The sequence below is a fragment of the Rutilus rutilus genome, assembly GCF_951802725.1.
Source record: "Rutilus rutilus genome assembly, chromosome: 10".
Classification (NCBI taxonomy): Eukaryota; Metazoa; Chordata; class Actinopteri; order Cypriniformes; family Leuciscidae; genus Rutilus; species Rutilus rutilus.
The window spans coordinates 36,201,055-36,219,665 of record NC_140215.1 but is presented as its reverse complement, the minus strand read 5'-3'; the positions used below and the strand labels follow the sequence as shown (position 1 = coordinate 36,219,665).

The 18,611-nt window shown below is 36.8% G+C and overlaps 1 protein-coding gene across 2 annotated transcripts; it reads left to right on the top strand.

Moving 5' to 3' along the window:
* The first annotated feature begins 5,903 nt into the window (after positions 1–5,903).
* On the top strand, positions 5,904–17,787 carry LOC311298682 (NACHT, LRR and PYD domains-containing protein 1 homolog). Of its 2 annotated transcripts, none has more exons than XM_084421811.1 (12): positions 5,904–6,041; positions 6,219–6,286; positions 6,646–6,717; positions 6,897–7,145; positions 12,597–12,641; positions 12,761–14,450; positions 14,571–14,654; positions 14,777–14,860; positions 15,264–15,530; positions 16,250–16,336; positions 16,699–16,818; positions 17,011–17,787. In XM_084421811.1, the coding sequence occupies exons 3-12, from the start codon at positions 6,699–6,701 to the stop codon at positions 17,051–17,053; spliced, it is 2,688 nt and encodes an 895-aa protein (XP_084277937.1). In that variant the 5' UTR covers positions 5,904–6,041; positions 6,219–6,286; positions 6,646–6,698; the 3' UTR covers positions 17,054–17,787. The 2 variants fall into 2 exon arrangements, with proteins under 2 accessions (XP_084277937.1, XP_084277938.1); XM_084421812.1 differs by having other exon boundaries at positions 6,639–6,717.
* The last annotated feature ends 824 nt before the right edge of the window (positions 17,788–18,611 follow it).

Below are 18,611 nucleotides of genomic sequence, written 5' to 3'. Positions count from 1 at the left end.
CCTGCTGGTCTTCAAGACCACTGGATAGATCTTCCTGAAGACCATGATCCTCTGCAGCACAGGCACTGGACTGGAGAACATTCTGATCTAAAGCAGGGAATATCAAACAAAAGCATGTTTAAAACAAATAATTATAATTATTAAACATTGGATACTCATATTATGGCTATTCTTCTGTAAAAAATTTTTAAACAATCCTTGTTTAAATATTCATGACATGTCTTGGAATAAAAAACGATATCTGATTATTGGCTTGATCAAACTTCAATTGTATTTTGATATAATATGGTGTGGTCATATATGGTAATTAATGACACTCCAGTGATATTCTTCAATGGTCATTTGATTTACCCTCAGCTCTTCTCTCGTTTATCGGTGCAGTATTCTGGTCTGAGATGATGCCGCTCCAGTCACAGTAATGAAGCTTCACAAAACTATCCATCTTTATAACAAACAAAGCGCAAAAGCAAATTGTGATTTATTGGATAGAAGGTGCACTACAATGTTCTGTTCTTTCATCAACTAAAAATGACTGACTAAAAGATTGATTCTTCGCATTTAAGAATTGATATTCCTTCATAAAAATAAGAAGCAAATAAAAATGAGAATTAGTTATTTTTACCCAGCCCTATTTTGAATCAATATTCATATGGATCACGCAAAACAAAAACTCTGAATGGATCAATTATATTTACTATAATCAGCAGAGATTTATTGTGATTCTTTATCTGAAGTAGAATGACTTATGTTTGGAGATCAGTGTTGCACTTTTACCAAATAATACTGTGGTGGATTTGGTTTGACACTCTCTGTGTCTGATTAAGTTGACTTATGTGTTAGACTGATCATCTGTTGATTGCTCATGTCTGTGTCTTGTATGAGAGTTCAGTAAAGAAGGATACGCCTTCAGAGGATAAGAAAGGCCTGCAACGTCTGCTCGGCATGAAGTGCTTCGCTCAGTACATTCCGGATTGAGCGTCACTCACAGTGCCTTTAAGACAATTGCTGAGGAAGGATGTTGTATGGCAGTGGAATCCACATCATAGCACTGCTTTAGTGAGCTTGAAGTCTGCTCTCACACAATCTGGGCTGCCAACTCTCACGCATTGAGCGTGAGACTCACGCAATTGACACTTTTCACACGCTCTCACGCCACACATCCATTTTCTCATGCACAGAAAAATTGCGGAGCAAAGAGGTACTTTTAATATTAAACTAATTCTCAGCTCTTAGATTCCGTAAATTTTATTCCGTAATTCAGACAAAAATACGTTTGGCGTTTGTAAATGTGATGTGACAGATCGCTGAGCGCCTCAGTTCAAGTGCACGTGAACCGATCATCTGTTACTTTTTTATTTAAAGATGCAGTACAACTTACCGAAAGTGTACATAATATCGACCAATTAGTATTTTTCAACAACGGAAAGAGGTCAATATAACAGCAGGAGAACAATTATGTCACATAACGTTACATTTACCTCAGGAAAGCCATTTAATGACCATAGCATGTTAATTGAATAGAAAAAATAGCTAGAGAGGAGATTTTGCTGAGCACTATATTACATATTTATTATATTTTTACTTATGTCATTAAATAATTGTTATTATGACAAAAACTGCATTATATTTAATTTAATTTGTTATTTTTAACCTTTAATAATAGCAGCAGATTGGGCCCTCTATGTTTAGGGTGATTAGGTGAGAATCAGCATTAGGTGAGATTATTTTTTTTAATACAATTTTAAATAAACATGTATCCAAATTAGTCAATATTGAATCAAAATCGGAATCAAATCACAAGAATGGAATTGAAATCTTGACATTTTTGTCAAGCAATAATAAAAACTGTATCCTACCAGTCATTGTACAATGTAAACATTGTAACATGTTGTCACTAAACTTCATAAAATTCTATTTAGTTACCAAATGTTTTGACAATCACAATTACACTTATTGTGATGCAATATTTGTTTTTTCAGCTTCTGGCCTATGCGGAACAAAATCAGCGCACAGAACGGCATTGTGATGGTAGGAGACAAGATAATCATACCTCAGAGCTTCAAAAAAGTCATCTTAGAAAATCTACACACAGTTCACCAAGGTATCCAGAGAACAAAGGCCAAAGCAAGAAAATCCCTATACTGGACATAGTGATGATGGTGCGCCTGCCAACAACTCCAGCCATTACATCAAAAAGAGCCACTCATCACACATGACGTTCCAGAACTACGGTGGATGAAGGTTGGAGCAGACATCTTCGAGCTGAGAGGTCAGTCTTATCTATTGCTAGTGGACTATTTGACAAAATATCCAGAGGTACTGAATTTACCAGACAAATCAGCCCACTTTGCCAGACATGGTATCCCAAAAGAATTAGTGAGTGACAACGTACCATTTGCTATCTATGAGATGAAGTCCTTTGCGGCATCATGGGACTTTAAGCTCACATTCTCCAGTCCAGGATACCCTCAGTCCAATGGACTTGCTGAAAGAGCAATAAAGACTGTTAAACATGCATTGAAGAAAGCGATACAAACTGGCACAGACCCATATCTAGTGCTGCTGTCACTAAGAAATACACCAGTGACAGGCCTGAATGAATCTCCAGCACAAATGCTGATGGGCAGAGTCCTGCGGAGCACACTCCCATGCTCTAGTGCTGTTCTTCAACAGTCAACCCCACAACATATACACAAAAGACTGGAGGATTTGCAATCTCGAATGCGCCATCAGCACAACCGCAATGCCAAGACAGTACCTGAGCTGGTTCCCGGACCCACAGTACATATGCAGACGAAATGTGGATGGGAGCCTGCAGTGGTGGTTCACAAGAGAGATGAACCTCGGTCTTATACAGTGCAAACGCCAGCAGGAAATACATTCAGGAGAAATAGACGCCACTTGAGAAAGATACATCAGAGTCTGTGCAAAGATGTTGATCCTGACGAGCATTTGGAGGAGACTTCCACTCAGGCACCCGACCAGCAGAACAATCACCTGTGAATTCTCCGGTGAGAGTGGAAGAGCAGCCGGCATGCCATACTAGAAGTGGAAGAGAAGTAAAACAGCCAACTAGATATAATGATTATGTTGTGGACATGTGAAAAAAGAAAAGACAAGAAAAAAACAGAAAAGGGAAACAGTATTCGGTAACAGAAGACACAAAGTATTCTCAAAGTAATTTTATTGGACTATTGTTGTTTACTGTGAACGCTTAGAAGTAAATATTTGGTATGAAGTTTGATTAGTTAAATTAGTCAAATGTTTAATTAAAGTTACTGTTTGATAGATTTGAATATTTACATGGGGAGATTTGAGTGAACCAGTCTGAATGTAAATATTAAATCATAGTTTTGTTAAAAAGGGGGGATGTGGTGGATTTGGTTTGACACTCTCTGTGTCTGATTAAGTTGACTTATGTGTTAGACTGATCATCTGTTGATTGCTCATGTCTGTGTCTTGTATAAGAGTTCAGTAAAGAAGGATGCACAGCACTCAGAGTTTTGGTCTCATCTCTCATGGTGTGTTATTAAATATAAAGATAAGACACAATTAAACATAAAAGGACACTAGAATACAACAAATACTGCCCAGGGAGGAAAGTTTAACAAATATGATTGAGTCAGAAGTCATAATTTCATATCTTCCCCATACAATTATTCTAAAATGTAATGAACAACATATTTCTGCCTCATCATTTGACAAAAATACACATTGGATCGCAGTCAGAAATTATTAAAAACTGTCAATGGTGATTGATAGTTACTTTTTAATAAAAGTGTTGTATTAATCTCATTATTTGTCATATGTAGCTTGAAGTTAATTGTAGCTAATTTCTCTGTTATCCATATATGTTTCATGAAATATTTTATCAAAAGAAATCACATAAGTTTGTAAGAAAATGTTTCATTAATCATTCAGTGTTTTTAATTATAGCAATATAATTTATGTCAGGATCAGAATGATGTGGGCGGCCAAGCCATGAAATGCCAGCCCAGAGTAAAGTAATGCCACAAACTTACACAACGGTGTTCAGGTCATCTTTTTCAGGCAATAACTCCATCTGCTGAATCGAAGCTTTTCCTTCCAAGCTTGCCCGCTGCACTGGTGACTTTATGTGTCTTTTGTTGTAGTCCTTAAAAAACGATTTCTTTAAAAGCAAATCTCTCCCTTTGCTTTGAACTTTGAGTGTTGTAACTTTGCAGATGTTGTTTATGCTCAACAGCAACATTACACACTAACTAAAGTTAGAAAAGTGAAATCATAACCAACCACGCCTTTAAAGCTATTTGAAGCGTCAAGTTCAAATTATTTTACCTAAAATGATTTAGGCCTACTCTATTTTGACCGCAACCATAGACATCTGTGTTTATCTGAAATATAAACTTTTGTCCAAGTATTATTCTATAGGCTATACAATCATTTTAATGTTTGTTAAACAGAAATAATGTTGAAAATACTTTTGTTTAATATAAATAATAATAATAGCTTATAAAAAACTAGAATACTGGTAGAATATTTAACTGCAATATTTAATTAGACATGATGAACTAAATAGTCTGCAACAACAACAAAAAAAATAAAAAAAAAATAATAACCTGAAATGCTGTATTGGACTCGAATCGTTGACTCTCTTCATTAAGAACGATTCTCTAGAATGAATCAGACTTTCCAAAGCAAATGAGAGAGAGAGAGGACCGTTTAGATGAACCGATTCCAAAGAACAAATCTTTTTTTTTTTACTCTTTTTTTTTGTTTATTTTTTATAATTTTTTATTGAAGGTAACATTGGGTACAAACGTGTAAAACCATCAATATACAATCAAACATTTATACAGACATACCATACCAGAGACAAAGAACAAAAAATAATAAAAAAAATAAAAAATAAACATACATACTAAATAGAGGTGGAAAAATAAGAATATTAAGAGGATTTGGGAAATATAGGTCATAATATTTACACAAAAGTTTTCCATTCTTCTTGTTCTTTACAAACTTGTGTGATTTAAGAAGCATATTAAGTTCCAAAATATAATGTTTAAAACATAAGGAAGACTTATTAAATTTCTGCTTGTGTATAAAGAACTTAGCATATAAGATTATAAAATGTAATACAAACTCCAGGGTGCCATCTTGTGGGAAACAAAAGTAACAGATAATATCTTTCAGGGTGAATGAGTGAGTTATATTTTGAGATTGGAGAAAGTGAGTACCCAAATCTTCCCAAAACCTTTTGGTAACTGGACAATTAAAAAATAAATGAGGAATGGTTTCAGTGTCCTGTTTACAAAAGCTGCAGCATGTGTCAATGTCTAGAAACTTAGCAACAAAACAATTTGTAGGGTAAATGTTATGTAAAAGTTTAAAGTGGACCTCTTTAGCTTTATTAGAGATACAGTATTTGTGAGGAATCAACCATGTTTTTTTCCAATTTATTTCACTTATTAAGGAATTCCAATAAAACATCCCCCTTGGAGCAATGGAGTTACTCTTTTGCAAATGTCGGCGAATATGCTTATTGTTACATTTTTTATCAGACAGTTCTACTACACCATCCAACATAAGTGAAAGCTGTCTGAAATCTTTGCTTCTATAGCTCAGATGATTTTTAATTAATTGTCTGATTCCGATAGGGATGGCATCAGTGATAGATTTAAAATCTTTAAAAGGTATTGGGAAATCATGAGCTTCCATAAACTGTTCATAAGAGAGCATGCGGTGCCAGAATCATCAAATAAGCAGAGTACATGGTTAATTCCTCTATCGAACCAGTTAGGGAAGAATACTGATTTATTCCTAATAAGAATGGTGAAATATTATCAGCCGTCCACGTTTTACAACAGTACTATTCTGGAGAGATGATCTTTTGCCGTCTGTCTTTGAGGAGGAATATCGAAAACAAAACAAGGAAGTTCAGAAGAGGCGTGTCCACAAACTAGCCTACTTTCGATCTGTAGTGTAGAAATGAATGTTACAAATAAATATTCGTAAAAAGCATTTAAATCTTCACCGGGAACACTATGTTGACTTCACTGAAGGTAAGAACAAGACTGGACTGTAACTTATTGATATATTTTCTGACATTAAGCCTCGCAGTCAGGAGATGAGTTTTGCTCACTTGCACGATCGATATTGTTATTGTTTTTCTAAACCGCGACTAGACGCGCAGCATAATATGTGTTTTTTATTTTTTATTATTGTTTCTATTTTTTTAGATTGAGTAGGGGAGAGCCGGGACGATTGAAACGCGGGACGGATGAGTGCGGGACAGTTTTTTGGTGCGGTAAGTGAATTCTTTCGTGCGGTAGTTTTTTTTTTTTTTTTTTTTTTGACTAACAAGTTGTATTATTGTTTCATGATACGGAAGGTGTATTAGTACTGCAACACATCCTTAAGTGTGCAATATCAGAGTTTTTCTACATGGAGAGGCTGCAGACCACCGTTGCTTACAAAACATCCCATCATATGGTTATTTCGGGGTGTGTACTTAAGATTTGTGTGTAATTTTAAGATATACTTTAGTTATTAATTTTTCTACATGCCACTTAATTTACTGTATACCAATAGTGTAATCTTTAACCATGGGTCACAAAAGCTCTCTTCAACCATCTCACACCACGTGCATTATGTTTCAGTTCCTAGAGGACAACTTAAGACAGCTCTCTACAACACGTCATAGACACTTATGAGACACCATGGACCAAGACTCAGAGCGTAAGTAGTTACCACAGTAAAAGCAGAGATAGTCATATGAAAAAAAGTCTGCATTACACTGATTAAAAGTGAAGTAGCCCAAATAAGTACTTGCTACACTATAGAATATGCCGTTCTTGAATCTTATAAAATCATGTTCTTCCTTGTGAGCAGTTATCATGTTATTATCTCTCTACCAGGTGCTCGGTTTGTGGATGCCCACTGGGCGAAACTTGTCCAGAGAGTACAGATGGTGATGCCGATAGCGGATGAGCTGCAGTCCGGTGGCATGCTGGAATATGAGCCGTACTGTAAGATCAGAGCAGCAGATATTAACCAGGAGAAAATGAGAGAGTTTTATAAAGTGTTGCACTCTGGAGGAGACAAGGTTAAATCTGCCTTTTATTCTAGCCTGGAAAAGCATGAGCCATCTCTGTTCAGAGACTTAGGTAAGAGCACACTAATTTTGGCTATTATACCACATGTGTCTAGACCTACAGGATGTACTGAGATATGTACTGTTAAAAATGTACTTTTACAGGCATTGCACAAATTGCAGAAGCTCTTGTAGAAACCTTAAATATTTTGTCTTAATTTTCCATCTTGTTAACTTATTTCTGTCAGGACCACTATTGTCAAATACAATTGACAATTAGCATATGTTTTGGATTGGAGGTATGGTTATGTTCTGGGCAAGAACTCCCAGTGCAGCGATGCAGCCTAGCATGGCAGGGTTCCCGCGGAGTCTTAAAAAAAGTCTAAAATTCTGAACTTTAAATTTAAGGCCTTAAAACGTCTTAAAAACGGCCAGATTTTCATCCGAGGTCTTAAATTTAATTTAGTCAGGTCTTAAAAAGGTTTTACCCTCGTTCATTTCCAGAAACACTGGCCGCAGAAAGTTATTACAAAGTAGAAAGTTATTACAAGGTAGCAAAAAAGTAATCAAGTCGTAGCCTTCAAAGCGGAGCTCTAGAGCAGGGGTCTCCAACACTTCGCTCGTGAGCTACCAGTAGCTCGTGGCCTGATTTGAGGTCGCTCGCCAAGCGGCGTTCACATATCGCGTCTTTTGCGCGCTCAAGTTCGTTATTTCAAATGTAGGCGTGCGGCAAGCGCGCTCATAATAGAAGCAATGCGGCTGTTATTTCCAGGTGGAGCGAGATGAAAAAATCTCAACTTTTTTCCGCAAGCGCACCGCAGGTCATGTGACAAGAACCAACCAATCAGCTTCACCCTTTCCGTAACAACATTGAAAGCTCAGTCAACAGGAAGGATGGGGGTGCACCCAAACACTACGGGTGTTTTTCTCTTCTCTGTGAATAAATAAATCTTGAAGCAGAGCTACAGCAAGCGTTTATCGGTGGTGGAAATCCATCAGCTACTACAACAACCATAGATATCATATACATAATACAGGCTAGATGTCTCGTCCGCGCTGCTGGCCAATGGAGGTCGACGTCCGCACCTGGCGGCCATCTTGTCACACTCAGCTCGCTCACTCGTAACAATGGCCCTCATTTATCATTCTTGCGTAGAAACGGGCGTATATGTTGGCGTAAGATTATGCTTACACTCCTCTCATCGCCTGATTTATGAAGCTGTGCGTACCTTTGAAATCCAGGTGTACGCAATACCTGCGCTTGATAAATGCCGCGGCTGAAAACGATCGTCATTAGAATAACACGCCCCTATATATTCAAGTCTCCGCTCCCCCCACGCCCTCATTTTACGCCATGGACACACGGAAGACGGCAAAGAAGAGAAACGTCTTTGAGAAAGAGAAAGCGAAACCAGGGAAGTGGAAAGAAACAAAATTGATTTCTAGATTTTTATTATTAATGACGCTTATTGTTATTTAGAAGAATGTCTTTATTATTATTATTTGTATTATTATTATTATTATTATTATTTAAAAGAAGAAGAATGTCATTTTTATTATTTTGTCAGTCTGAATTATTTTTTTGGTCATTGAAAGCCTTTCATTACTAAACCCAGTCCGTGCACACCTGCCGGGCCTAACCCTGGCCTAACCATCGTTTCAAAGAATAGTACAACGGCGAGCGCGTCGAGTATAAACGCCTCGTCCGTTTGGGGAGGTGCCCGCGCACTCTGCGGAGACTCGCGCTGCGGAGCCAGGCGAAAGTATAAACAAGGCTTGAAACGTCAGGTAAAGCGCACAGGCTCACAACTTAAGGAATACATATGCCTACAAGTCAAATGCTTTGGTAAAGTCACACAAATTAAACATTGAAGTCCATGTTGCACAAAAATAAACACTGAAGTTTATAATTAGGCTACTGTTGTTTTTTTTACAGTGGGTCATAATATATCATATCTTTTAGTTTGTCAGTGCGTTTTGTAGTGTTAGGAATTGTTTTTCCGCGCATTACCGCACTCAAAACGTGCGTACACCACCTCCTGAGCTGGCGTAGGATTTGAGCGTGCCGTACGCCAACGTCCATATTGATAAATCTCAAAGTCACCGTGGTTTTGGGTGTACGCTGGAAATTTGGTGTACGCACTTTTGATAAATGAGGGCCAATGTGTTTTAATGGTGCATGTACTTTTTAAATAACCATAACTTGCTCAATTTTCTACCGATTTTCAAACGGTTTGGTTTGTTATAAACGTCAGAGATGTAGTTATGACACTGCATACTTATGAATAATTATAACTATGGACTTCCTTATGAAAATAACATTGAACAGAACAGATAGGTGCAATGAATATACACACGCACAAGGTATTTGTTATTTATGTTAAATCAATATATAGACTACTAAAACTCAGTGTACAGAATGGCAACATGAGATGTGTATATATATACACTTTTATAATATGAATATTACTATTATAATAAAATAATTTGAATTATTACATGTTTATTTTAACTTCTTCAGGGTTGGGCCATTTCTAGGCTTTTCCCCCCGACATTGCACTGTGCCTACTTCAGAGATCACTGTTCCCTCCTATTTTGGTCTACCATCAAATGCCTGACCTCTTCAGGAAGCTGAGACGCTGTAGTTTCTTAGGAAACAATCAGAATAATTGTGTGAAGTACTGGCAGAGTTATAGAGGCTAGAATATTGTTTTTTCTTTCTGCCGGATAACAAGCATCTCTGAACTGACCACATTTCAGCCCTCTAGGTCACTTGATATGACTTTAGAAAAATATAATCATAATACTGTCATATCTTACAGGTGAAAGGTGATCCCACAGGCTCTCGTTTTGAGACTATGGCGAGCATCCGTAGGCTGCACAAAAGTCTGGCATCTTCTCTTATAAAGCCAGCACATTTCCTGTATCATAATGTAAGATGTTTTTAACAAACCAAACCGATTGGAAATCATGTGCAACTTAAGTTGTATTGAAAAGAAAGAGCAATTCTGCCTCTCCCACTGATGTAAAATTGCTGGGTAGCCGCTAAACTGTAACGTTAGCTGCTACTAGGCCTCACTCACAGCTTCTTGTAATTAGCCAGCTAATAACTACAACCACATCCACAAAGATTGTAATTTAGACAAAAGATTAGTTGTCATAAAATCGTTATTGGTGTCAGTAAAACCTATACAATTGAACAGCTCGATTGTGGTCTCAGCCTTGATAACTTGTGCAAGTAGCCGTGATACACAACTATGGTGCACGATTAAGTCGTTTTTCGAAAAGAAAAGCTGCAATTTCAACATGTTCAAGCATCCAGAATTATAGCCACATTAATAACGTTTGTAAGAGACCAAACCGTTTGTAAATCCGTCAAGATTTCGGCGAGATAAAGAGTATTTGTGTTCGTGCAGATCACTCACCTTACATCAGGTACCACAGAGCCCGCCAGGAAGCTTGCCTGTGACAAGATGGCCGCCGGTGATGACGTTAGAGACTCCGCCGAAAGACATCTAGCCTTTATTATGTATATCTATGACAACAACTTCTTTGGCCCTGTCCCAAATGGCACACCAAATGACTTGTGGACTTCCTCAGAGTCCACACTTTGGTGACGTCATGTAGTCATGGAGTCCACGAGGGCGCATTGAGGTATTTTTGGGACAGACTCGATCGTCACGCCAGAAATAATGGTCTGGTTGTTGTTGGACAGGAGAAATCACATTTTTTGTGCTCCGACATCTAATCTCCCTGTCAACTACACAGCCTAATTTTACAGTTCTGTATTTTGATATTGTGCATATCACCTGGGCATTAGACAATAGATACATCATGCTTATTTAAATGATGTATACAGTTGTACATAATAATACATAATGTTCCATTTGAACTAAGATTACAGTTTTAACACAATGAAAATGTGCATGAATTTCAGATGAATTTACAGGTTTCAATATTATTCATACTGTTTATATGACTCAGTAAAGCCCTGACATTCGGTTCTATTTATTTAATGAATCATAATGTGATCGTATTATTCAGCGCGCTATTATAATGTTTGAGGTCGATGACCATAATGTTTGTATAAACTGTAGGTAACAACTGGTAAAATGTACATCTAGGTCATAAAAACCGTAATATTTTCTTCTCAGCCATGTCAACAATTGTCCGTGAGCGAAATCTCCTCCCGTCCGTTGTCTGATTGGCCTTTCGCAAGGATTTCTGGGTAGTTAAAGTGGGTGGAGCCTGCATCCATGTGCTTCAAGGGTACAAAGGGGGCGCTGCTGAGCACACTTCAGAGCGGTAAAATGCTGAATGGGACGGCCTACGGACTCGTAGACTCGGCGAGCACGCGCAATTTAAGTCCACGAGATCGAAAGTCCACATGAAGTGCGCCATTTGGGACAGGGCCTTTGTCGTTGTGGAGAGCGCATGCATGGTTGCATAGCAACGACAGACGCCACGGGAACATTGGACCGAATTTTACTATTAATAATAAAAGATAAGCTAATGTGCATTGTAAATGTCAGTAATTTATCTTTTTTTGACTCAATCTTTTTATAAAGAATTATTTAAAGGCTGAAATATTTGAGGTTTATCTTTTTATAAAACTTTTTTGTCAACTTTATTTGAACTTGTACATGTTAGTAGATAACATGTTGCAAGACACTCTTTTAAAATCTGGCCATCATTTTAATGATCATTTTAATGTTTATGGAAACAAAAAGTGCACATTGATGGTAATTTTATTTGTTATTTGCTGGTTAATGCGTCGTGTAGGTCTTAAATTTCAATCTTTATGGTCTTAAAATGTCTTTAAAAAGGTCTTGAATTTGACTTACTGAAACCTGCAAGAACCCTGCATGGATAAGAGCAGGGAGAGCAGCAATAACCCCCTTTAGGGTAAACAGAACAGAACCAACATGAATGTACTGCAGATGTCATTAATGTCAATATTTTAATGTACAACATAATTCAAGAATTTTGTCTGATTCAAAGGGGAATCAGAAGGTCAAATCCTGACTGATGAGAGGAGGAGCTGGAGATGGAGTAGGGTAATTCGGTCCTGATAAACGCAATAGCTGCTGATAATACTGGAGGAGCTGATATATGAATACAGTGATAGGCGGCGTATAGGTAGACGTGGATCAGTTGAGAGTCTTTGCGTTTTAAACCGGAAGTAGAAAATTGCTCTAAAAAATGCAAAAATAACTAATTTCCACTTATGGATAGACTTTATGAGTACTTTTAGTGTTTTCAATCATGTGCAGTCTGTACATATTTTTTCCCTCCTCAAAAAATGTGAATCACCAATACTGTTAGTTTAGGGCAGCTGTAGCACAAACCTTACATTGGGTGGTGGTCTAATACATTTCTTCAGCGATAGACAGATAGATAGACAGACAGACAGACAGACAGTGAGATAGATTGATGTAAAATGTTTGAAAATATGTGAAATGCCTTAATCAATATATCAATTAATAAATCAATGAATGTATCAAGTGTGTCTAATGTTCTACAGGCTCCACAGGACATCACACACACTCTGAAAAAACACATTCCTCAGGTGACTAATGAATTTTATAATAATATGTTTTAAATATTGCACTCCATCGACCTTATAATTTAGTTGGTATTTGTCTGCTCTGGAAAAACTAACTCTTTGAACATTGACCTTTTCTACAGAAATCAGCTCAGTGATTCACAAATATATGAAGCTGATCTGCAGCGAGTATCAGTATGTGACTGAGTATAACTCACTGCCTGGTGAACATGTGCTGCTATCTGAGCGCTTCACACAACCTCTGATCCTTCAGAAACATAGAGATCGAATAGAGCGAGAAGAAGAGATCCGCTCCAGTGGAAAGAGCTTCCAGCAGGTCCTCAGCTCCAGGAGCAGTGGAGACTCTGTCCATCTCAACTCTCTGTTCGACCCAGATGTCAAAGGGATCAGTCCTAGATCTGTGATACTGCAGGGAAATTCTGGAAACGGGAAATCTTTCACTGTGCAGAAGATCATGATGGACTGGGCATCTGGTGACCTCTACAAAGGGCGGTTTGATATTTTGTTCCACTTAAAGTGTAAAGAAATAAATCGCTTTCGTGGCGAGAAGAGTTTGGTGGAGATCTTGAGCTGCAGTTGTAGTTTATCATCACATGAGATCTCACAGATTTTACAGCAGTCGCCAGAGAAGGTGCTTGTGGTCATTGATGGATTTGATGAGCTGAAACTCACACAGGACATTAATGACACGTCAGCACACACTGATCTGCTTCAGAAAGCCCCACCTGTGGACACTCTTTGTGCCCTGCTGAGGGGTCGAATCCTGCCAGAGTCTTTCCTGCTGGTCTCCTCCAGATCTACAGCTACGGACACACTCAGTAAACTGCTCAAAGGACCTCAGCGTTTCTCTGAGATTGTGGGATTTTCAGAAAAGGGGGTGGAGGAGTACTTCCAGAAGTTTTTTAAAAATGAGGACCATTTCAGGGAGGCTTATACATATGTGAAGGCAAATGAAACCCTCATCACTGCCTGCTCAATCCCTGTCGTCTGCTGGATCATCTGCACAACTATCCAGGAGAGATTCAAATATGGTGCAAATAAGACAAGCGGACTGGAAACCACCACCTCCATCTACGTGGACTTTGTGTGCACTCTTCTGGAGCATCACTGCCAGGGTTTGAGTCAGTCCGTCCCGACCCTGCTGAGGGGTCTGGGTCAGCTGGCAGAGAGAGGGATGCAAGAACAGCAAGTCCTGCTGGATGAGAAAAGTGTGAATGAAACCATTTCAGACCCTGCTGGAAATCCATTCTTGTGCAAGTTCCTGTTTAAGAGACGAATCCACCAGGAGACGATGTTCAGTTTCATGCATCTCAGCTTTCAGGAGTTCTTCACTGCTCTGTACTATGTCCTTCTGGATGAAGAAGAGTCCCAGAGGAAACTTACCATGTCACTTTTAATGGATAGTAACTCAAAACCCCATTTTGCAGCTGTGATGCAATTTGCATTTGGTTTGTTGAATAAGGATGTGAGACTCACACTTGAAGAACATGGTCTGTTCATTTGTCCAAAAACACAGGCTCATCTGAAAAAATGGATTTTCGAAAATATTAAAGGTAATTCCTTGTATTCGGAAGCAGTATTTTTTGTTCTTCAATGTCTCTATGAACTTCATGAAGAAGACTTTGTGAAAGAAGCAGTGGAATCCTGTAAAAGTATTTATCCAGATGGTGATTTCCTCAGTAGAACAGACTTCTGTGCCCTGCTGTACTGCTGTCAGTGCTGTCAGAGGATTGAGGAAATCTCTGATTTGTGTTTAACATCGGAAGATTTTTCTATGATTTTGCCTGAACTTTATAAGTTTAAAGAAGCAAGGTAAATGCGTTGGTCTAAAACAGATATTTGGTGGATGTAATTAAAATCTAATCTCTAATTTGCTGTTGCAAGTTAAACTTAATTAGTCTGTACAGTGATGTTCTGGATTTGATTTTGAAGCTTGCTTATAGAAGATCCATCTGACTCTGATCTCGGTGAACTGATCAAAGCTCTCACGAGAGGACAGACCCTGAGCTCACAGAGGTAATGCTTTAAAATATATTTTATACATTTCCATGTGTTTTATGCACACGTGCTATCATCCTTTAATGTGCTTTTGTTTAACTTTAAGTTCATGTATATTTTTTCTGTGCTTTGGTTTGCAGTGTTTGTGTAGAAACCTGCCATATGAAGGATGAGGATTATCATGTCAACTCACTTGTTCTGTCAATCAAGAAAGAGCTGTCCAGGTGAAGAACAAGTGATTTTTTTATTTTTTTATAAAATATAGGTTTTTTTTTTCTCATGATAACCAGAAATAATTATATGATTAATATGTTTTGTATAACAAATTATATCATCATCTTGTTCTCCCGTTTATCTGGCATACTTGGTCTCCGCAATCTAATAGATTATAATTCTAATAGTAATAATGCAACTAAATTGGTCACCCAAAACAGTTAAAAAAAATAAGGTGCACACTTTTATCTTTTTTGACTATTGCTAATGATGCAAATATTGTCTGGTGCCCAACAAACCACCAATTAATCATAATTTTCAAAATGTATCACAAAAAGATATTCTAAGCAAGAAATTATTGACTCGTAGACACACCAACAACTTTAATATTTGTTTAATTCTTTTTTTTAATAGTATCTGGATAGAGATTGGCCTGGATTTCTCTCCAGGAGAAACGGATTTGGAAGCATTCAGTCTCACCTTTCCACACTCATCAATCAACATCGACTGGACCAGACTTTTTCAGATAATTCACCAATGGGATTTAGAAGCATTACTGTCATTTCTCTGTTCCTTCTCTAACCTGAAAAAGATGGAAATGAGTGTGGAGTATCTAACTGAGATGTGGTCTCTCTGGACCCTCCAGATGACCCAGAACTGCCCCAGTCTAACCAAACTCACGTGAGTAACATCTGGAATCACCTCTGTCCTGTTTCTATGTGAATTTGTCTGTAGATAAGAACTAAGCATGTAATATTCAAAGGGATAGTCCATCCAAAAAGGGAAATTCTGTCATCATTTACTCGCCCTCATGTTGTTCCAAACCTGTTTTCCTCTGAGGAACACAACAGAAGTTATTTTAAAGAATGCTTGTGTAACACAGTTTCAGATCCCATGGACTTCCATTGTTTGGACAAGAAATACAATGAATCAAAACTGTTTTATTACCAGCATTATTCAAAATATCTTCTTCTGTGTTCTGCAGAAGAAAGAAAGACACACAGGTTATGAATGACATGGCAGAGTTTAATTTTTTCAGTGAACTAAAACATTAAAAGGCTATGAATTAATGACACTGATCACACACACACCTTTGAGGAATTGTCTTAGAAACCTTAGAAACACAAAATGGTTTAGTAAACAAGATCTTTGATCATTTATTATTATTATTATTTTATTCATTTATTTTATTCATTTTGTTTATTTATTTATTTAGGCAGTTTAGCTCTTGCTATATCAGATAACCTTACAAAGCAAATGAAACCGCCCATCTGTAGTTCATGGCCTTCATCCATTTAAACTGTTATGGAATTGTTTAAATGAATGTGTAATAAGCAGATGTGAAGAATGGCATTATCAATCTTAATCATTTTATCTGTATAATGTGTTTCCACATCTAGGGTAAATGCTGACTACTTAGAGGAGGATGGAATCGAGATCTTGAAGAGATCAAACACAAGACCAAGTTGTATGATTACATTTATCGGGTCTGTATTGGTTTATCATTATATAGATTTTTCATGCAATTTCACGGAGAGTACAGCTTACAAGCTTTAAAAAGGAGACAAAAACACCATAAAAGAACGACTTTTGAGGCATATTCCATGTTTTCTGAAGTCACATAATACCTTTTTGTAAGGAACAAATCAAAAGCTTGAGAATTGTTATTCATTAATTAAGTTTTCTTTACATCCACCCTAGATCTTGTTGTTCATTAACAATTCAATAACAACTGAAATGTTGGTCTGTTTCTCACAAAAATTATTATTATAACAATAATTAAAAGCAAATATCAGGTTTGTTAAAGACTCTCTACTGATGCTGTGCTTTGTGCTTTCTGATTATGAAGGTCCATATGCAATAAAAAATGCCAGGCAGGCACAAACAAAAGAAAGCATTCAGACGGCTGCATCCAGCATGTGAAGATTCTCCTGAATGACCAGGGCTTTTCCAAGAATATTTTGCAAGAGTAAGTTAAGACTGAGATTAACACTGAGAATAAATGAGAACTGTAATATGACACGAGCCAGTAACAAAAAAGTTTTCTTATGATTTATACTATTTCATTTGAACATCGCATACTAAATGTTGATCCTATCCTACAGGTCAGCTTGTTCATATTTCTCTGTCATGATTTATCTCTCGTCTCTCCATTTCTAAGGCCCGTTTTTCCTGAACAAATGAAGAGAAAATTTTGTAACTAATGGTACAGCTTTACAGCTACTGTAGGAGAAAACTGCAGAAGCAGCATCTTTACCTGGAGCTGTGGAAGTGAATAAAGACACCAAACAACTCTGAAGTCATTTACATGCATTGTAATCATAAAAGCTGTGTGTCGATTTGTTTATATAGTGTTTTTCCAAGCAGCTTTACAGAGTTTTACGATGTTGATGCTTTGTCTAAATTTAATATTTTAGAGCAGAATTATTTTTTAGAGCGTATGGTTTATTTGTGAACAAAATATAAACTTTCAAGCATTTGAGATTTGCTTCATATAGATCATGTGACATTGATTGTATTAAATTAAATTGTATATAGTTGTTGGGGTTGTTCATTTATGCTGTGATTATAAATCTGTAAGGTTATGTACAATTTATAACATTTTGGTGTACTAACAATACTAACAAGCCTATTTACTAATTGATGATGTTTTTTACTAATAACACACACAAACACACACACTACTGGTCAAAAGTTTTAGAACGGTAAGATTTTTTTTAATGTTTAAAAGAAAGCTCTTCTGCTCACCAAGGCTGCATTTATTTGATGCAATATACAGCAAAAGCAGAATTATTGTGAAATATTTTACAATTAAAATAACTGTTTTCTATTATGAATATATTTTAAAATGCAATTTATTTCTGTGTTGGCAAAGCTGATTTTTCAAGATCATTACTCCAGTCTTCAGTGTCATATGATCCTTCAATAATCATTCTAATATGATGATTTGATGCTCAATAAACATTTATTATTATTATCAATGTTGAAAACAGTTGTGTACAATTTTTTTTTCAGGATTGTTTGATGAATAGAAAGTTCAAAAGAACAGCATTTATCGGCCGTGCACTTTGTATTCACACACTGAAGACGCCTGAGAGCCAAAAATTCTGTATTATTCCTCCATGTGTAAAATAAAATATGACAAAATAATAATTCTGAGTGGTAATGACAGTTAAATTTGTCAATGAATTAAAACCCCTCATTTACTTACAGGCGTGAGTCTAGAAATGTCCCATTCAGACAACAGCCTACAGTAGCAAATAGAGTATAAACTCTTAGTAGTGACCAGTGTTGGGCTCATTACTCAAAAATGTAATACTACTTGTTACTAGTTACTCCTTTCAAAAGTAATATTATTACTTATTACTTTCTGACAACAGTAATTAGTTATACTTCTAGTTATATCACTTTTCCTTCACTCCCCACAGAAGTTGTAATTTCATATCTTCCCCATAAACTTATTCTAAAATGTAATTAACAATATATTTCTGCCTCATCATTTGATCAAAATACACATTGGATCGCAGTCATACGTTATTACAAACACTCAATGATGATTGATAGTGACTTTTAAGTAAAAATGTTGTATTAATCTCATTAATTGCTTGAAGCTAATTGTCTCTGTCATCCATTTATGTTTCATAATGTTTTATTAAAAAAAAGAAAAATAGTTCGTAAGAAAATGTTTCATTTTCCAAAAAGATTTTTAATTAGTAAAATAATTTATATCGGGATCAGAGGAATTTGGGAATGTGGGCGGCC

Excerpts from the sequence above, each read along its gene's own strand:
- LOC311298682 (XM_084421811.1), top strand. Across the intron at positions 16,337-16,698 it reads TGTATGATTACATTTATCGG|GTCCATATGCAATAAAAAAT; the intron begins GTCTGTATTGGT and ends CTGATTATGAAG. Across the intron at positions 16,819-17,010 it reads TCCAAGAATATTTTGCAAGA|GCCCGTTTTTCCTGAACAAA; the intron begins GTAAGTTAAGAC and ends TCCATTTCTAAG.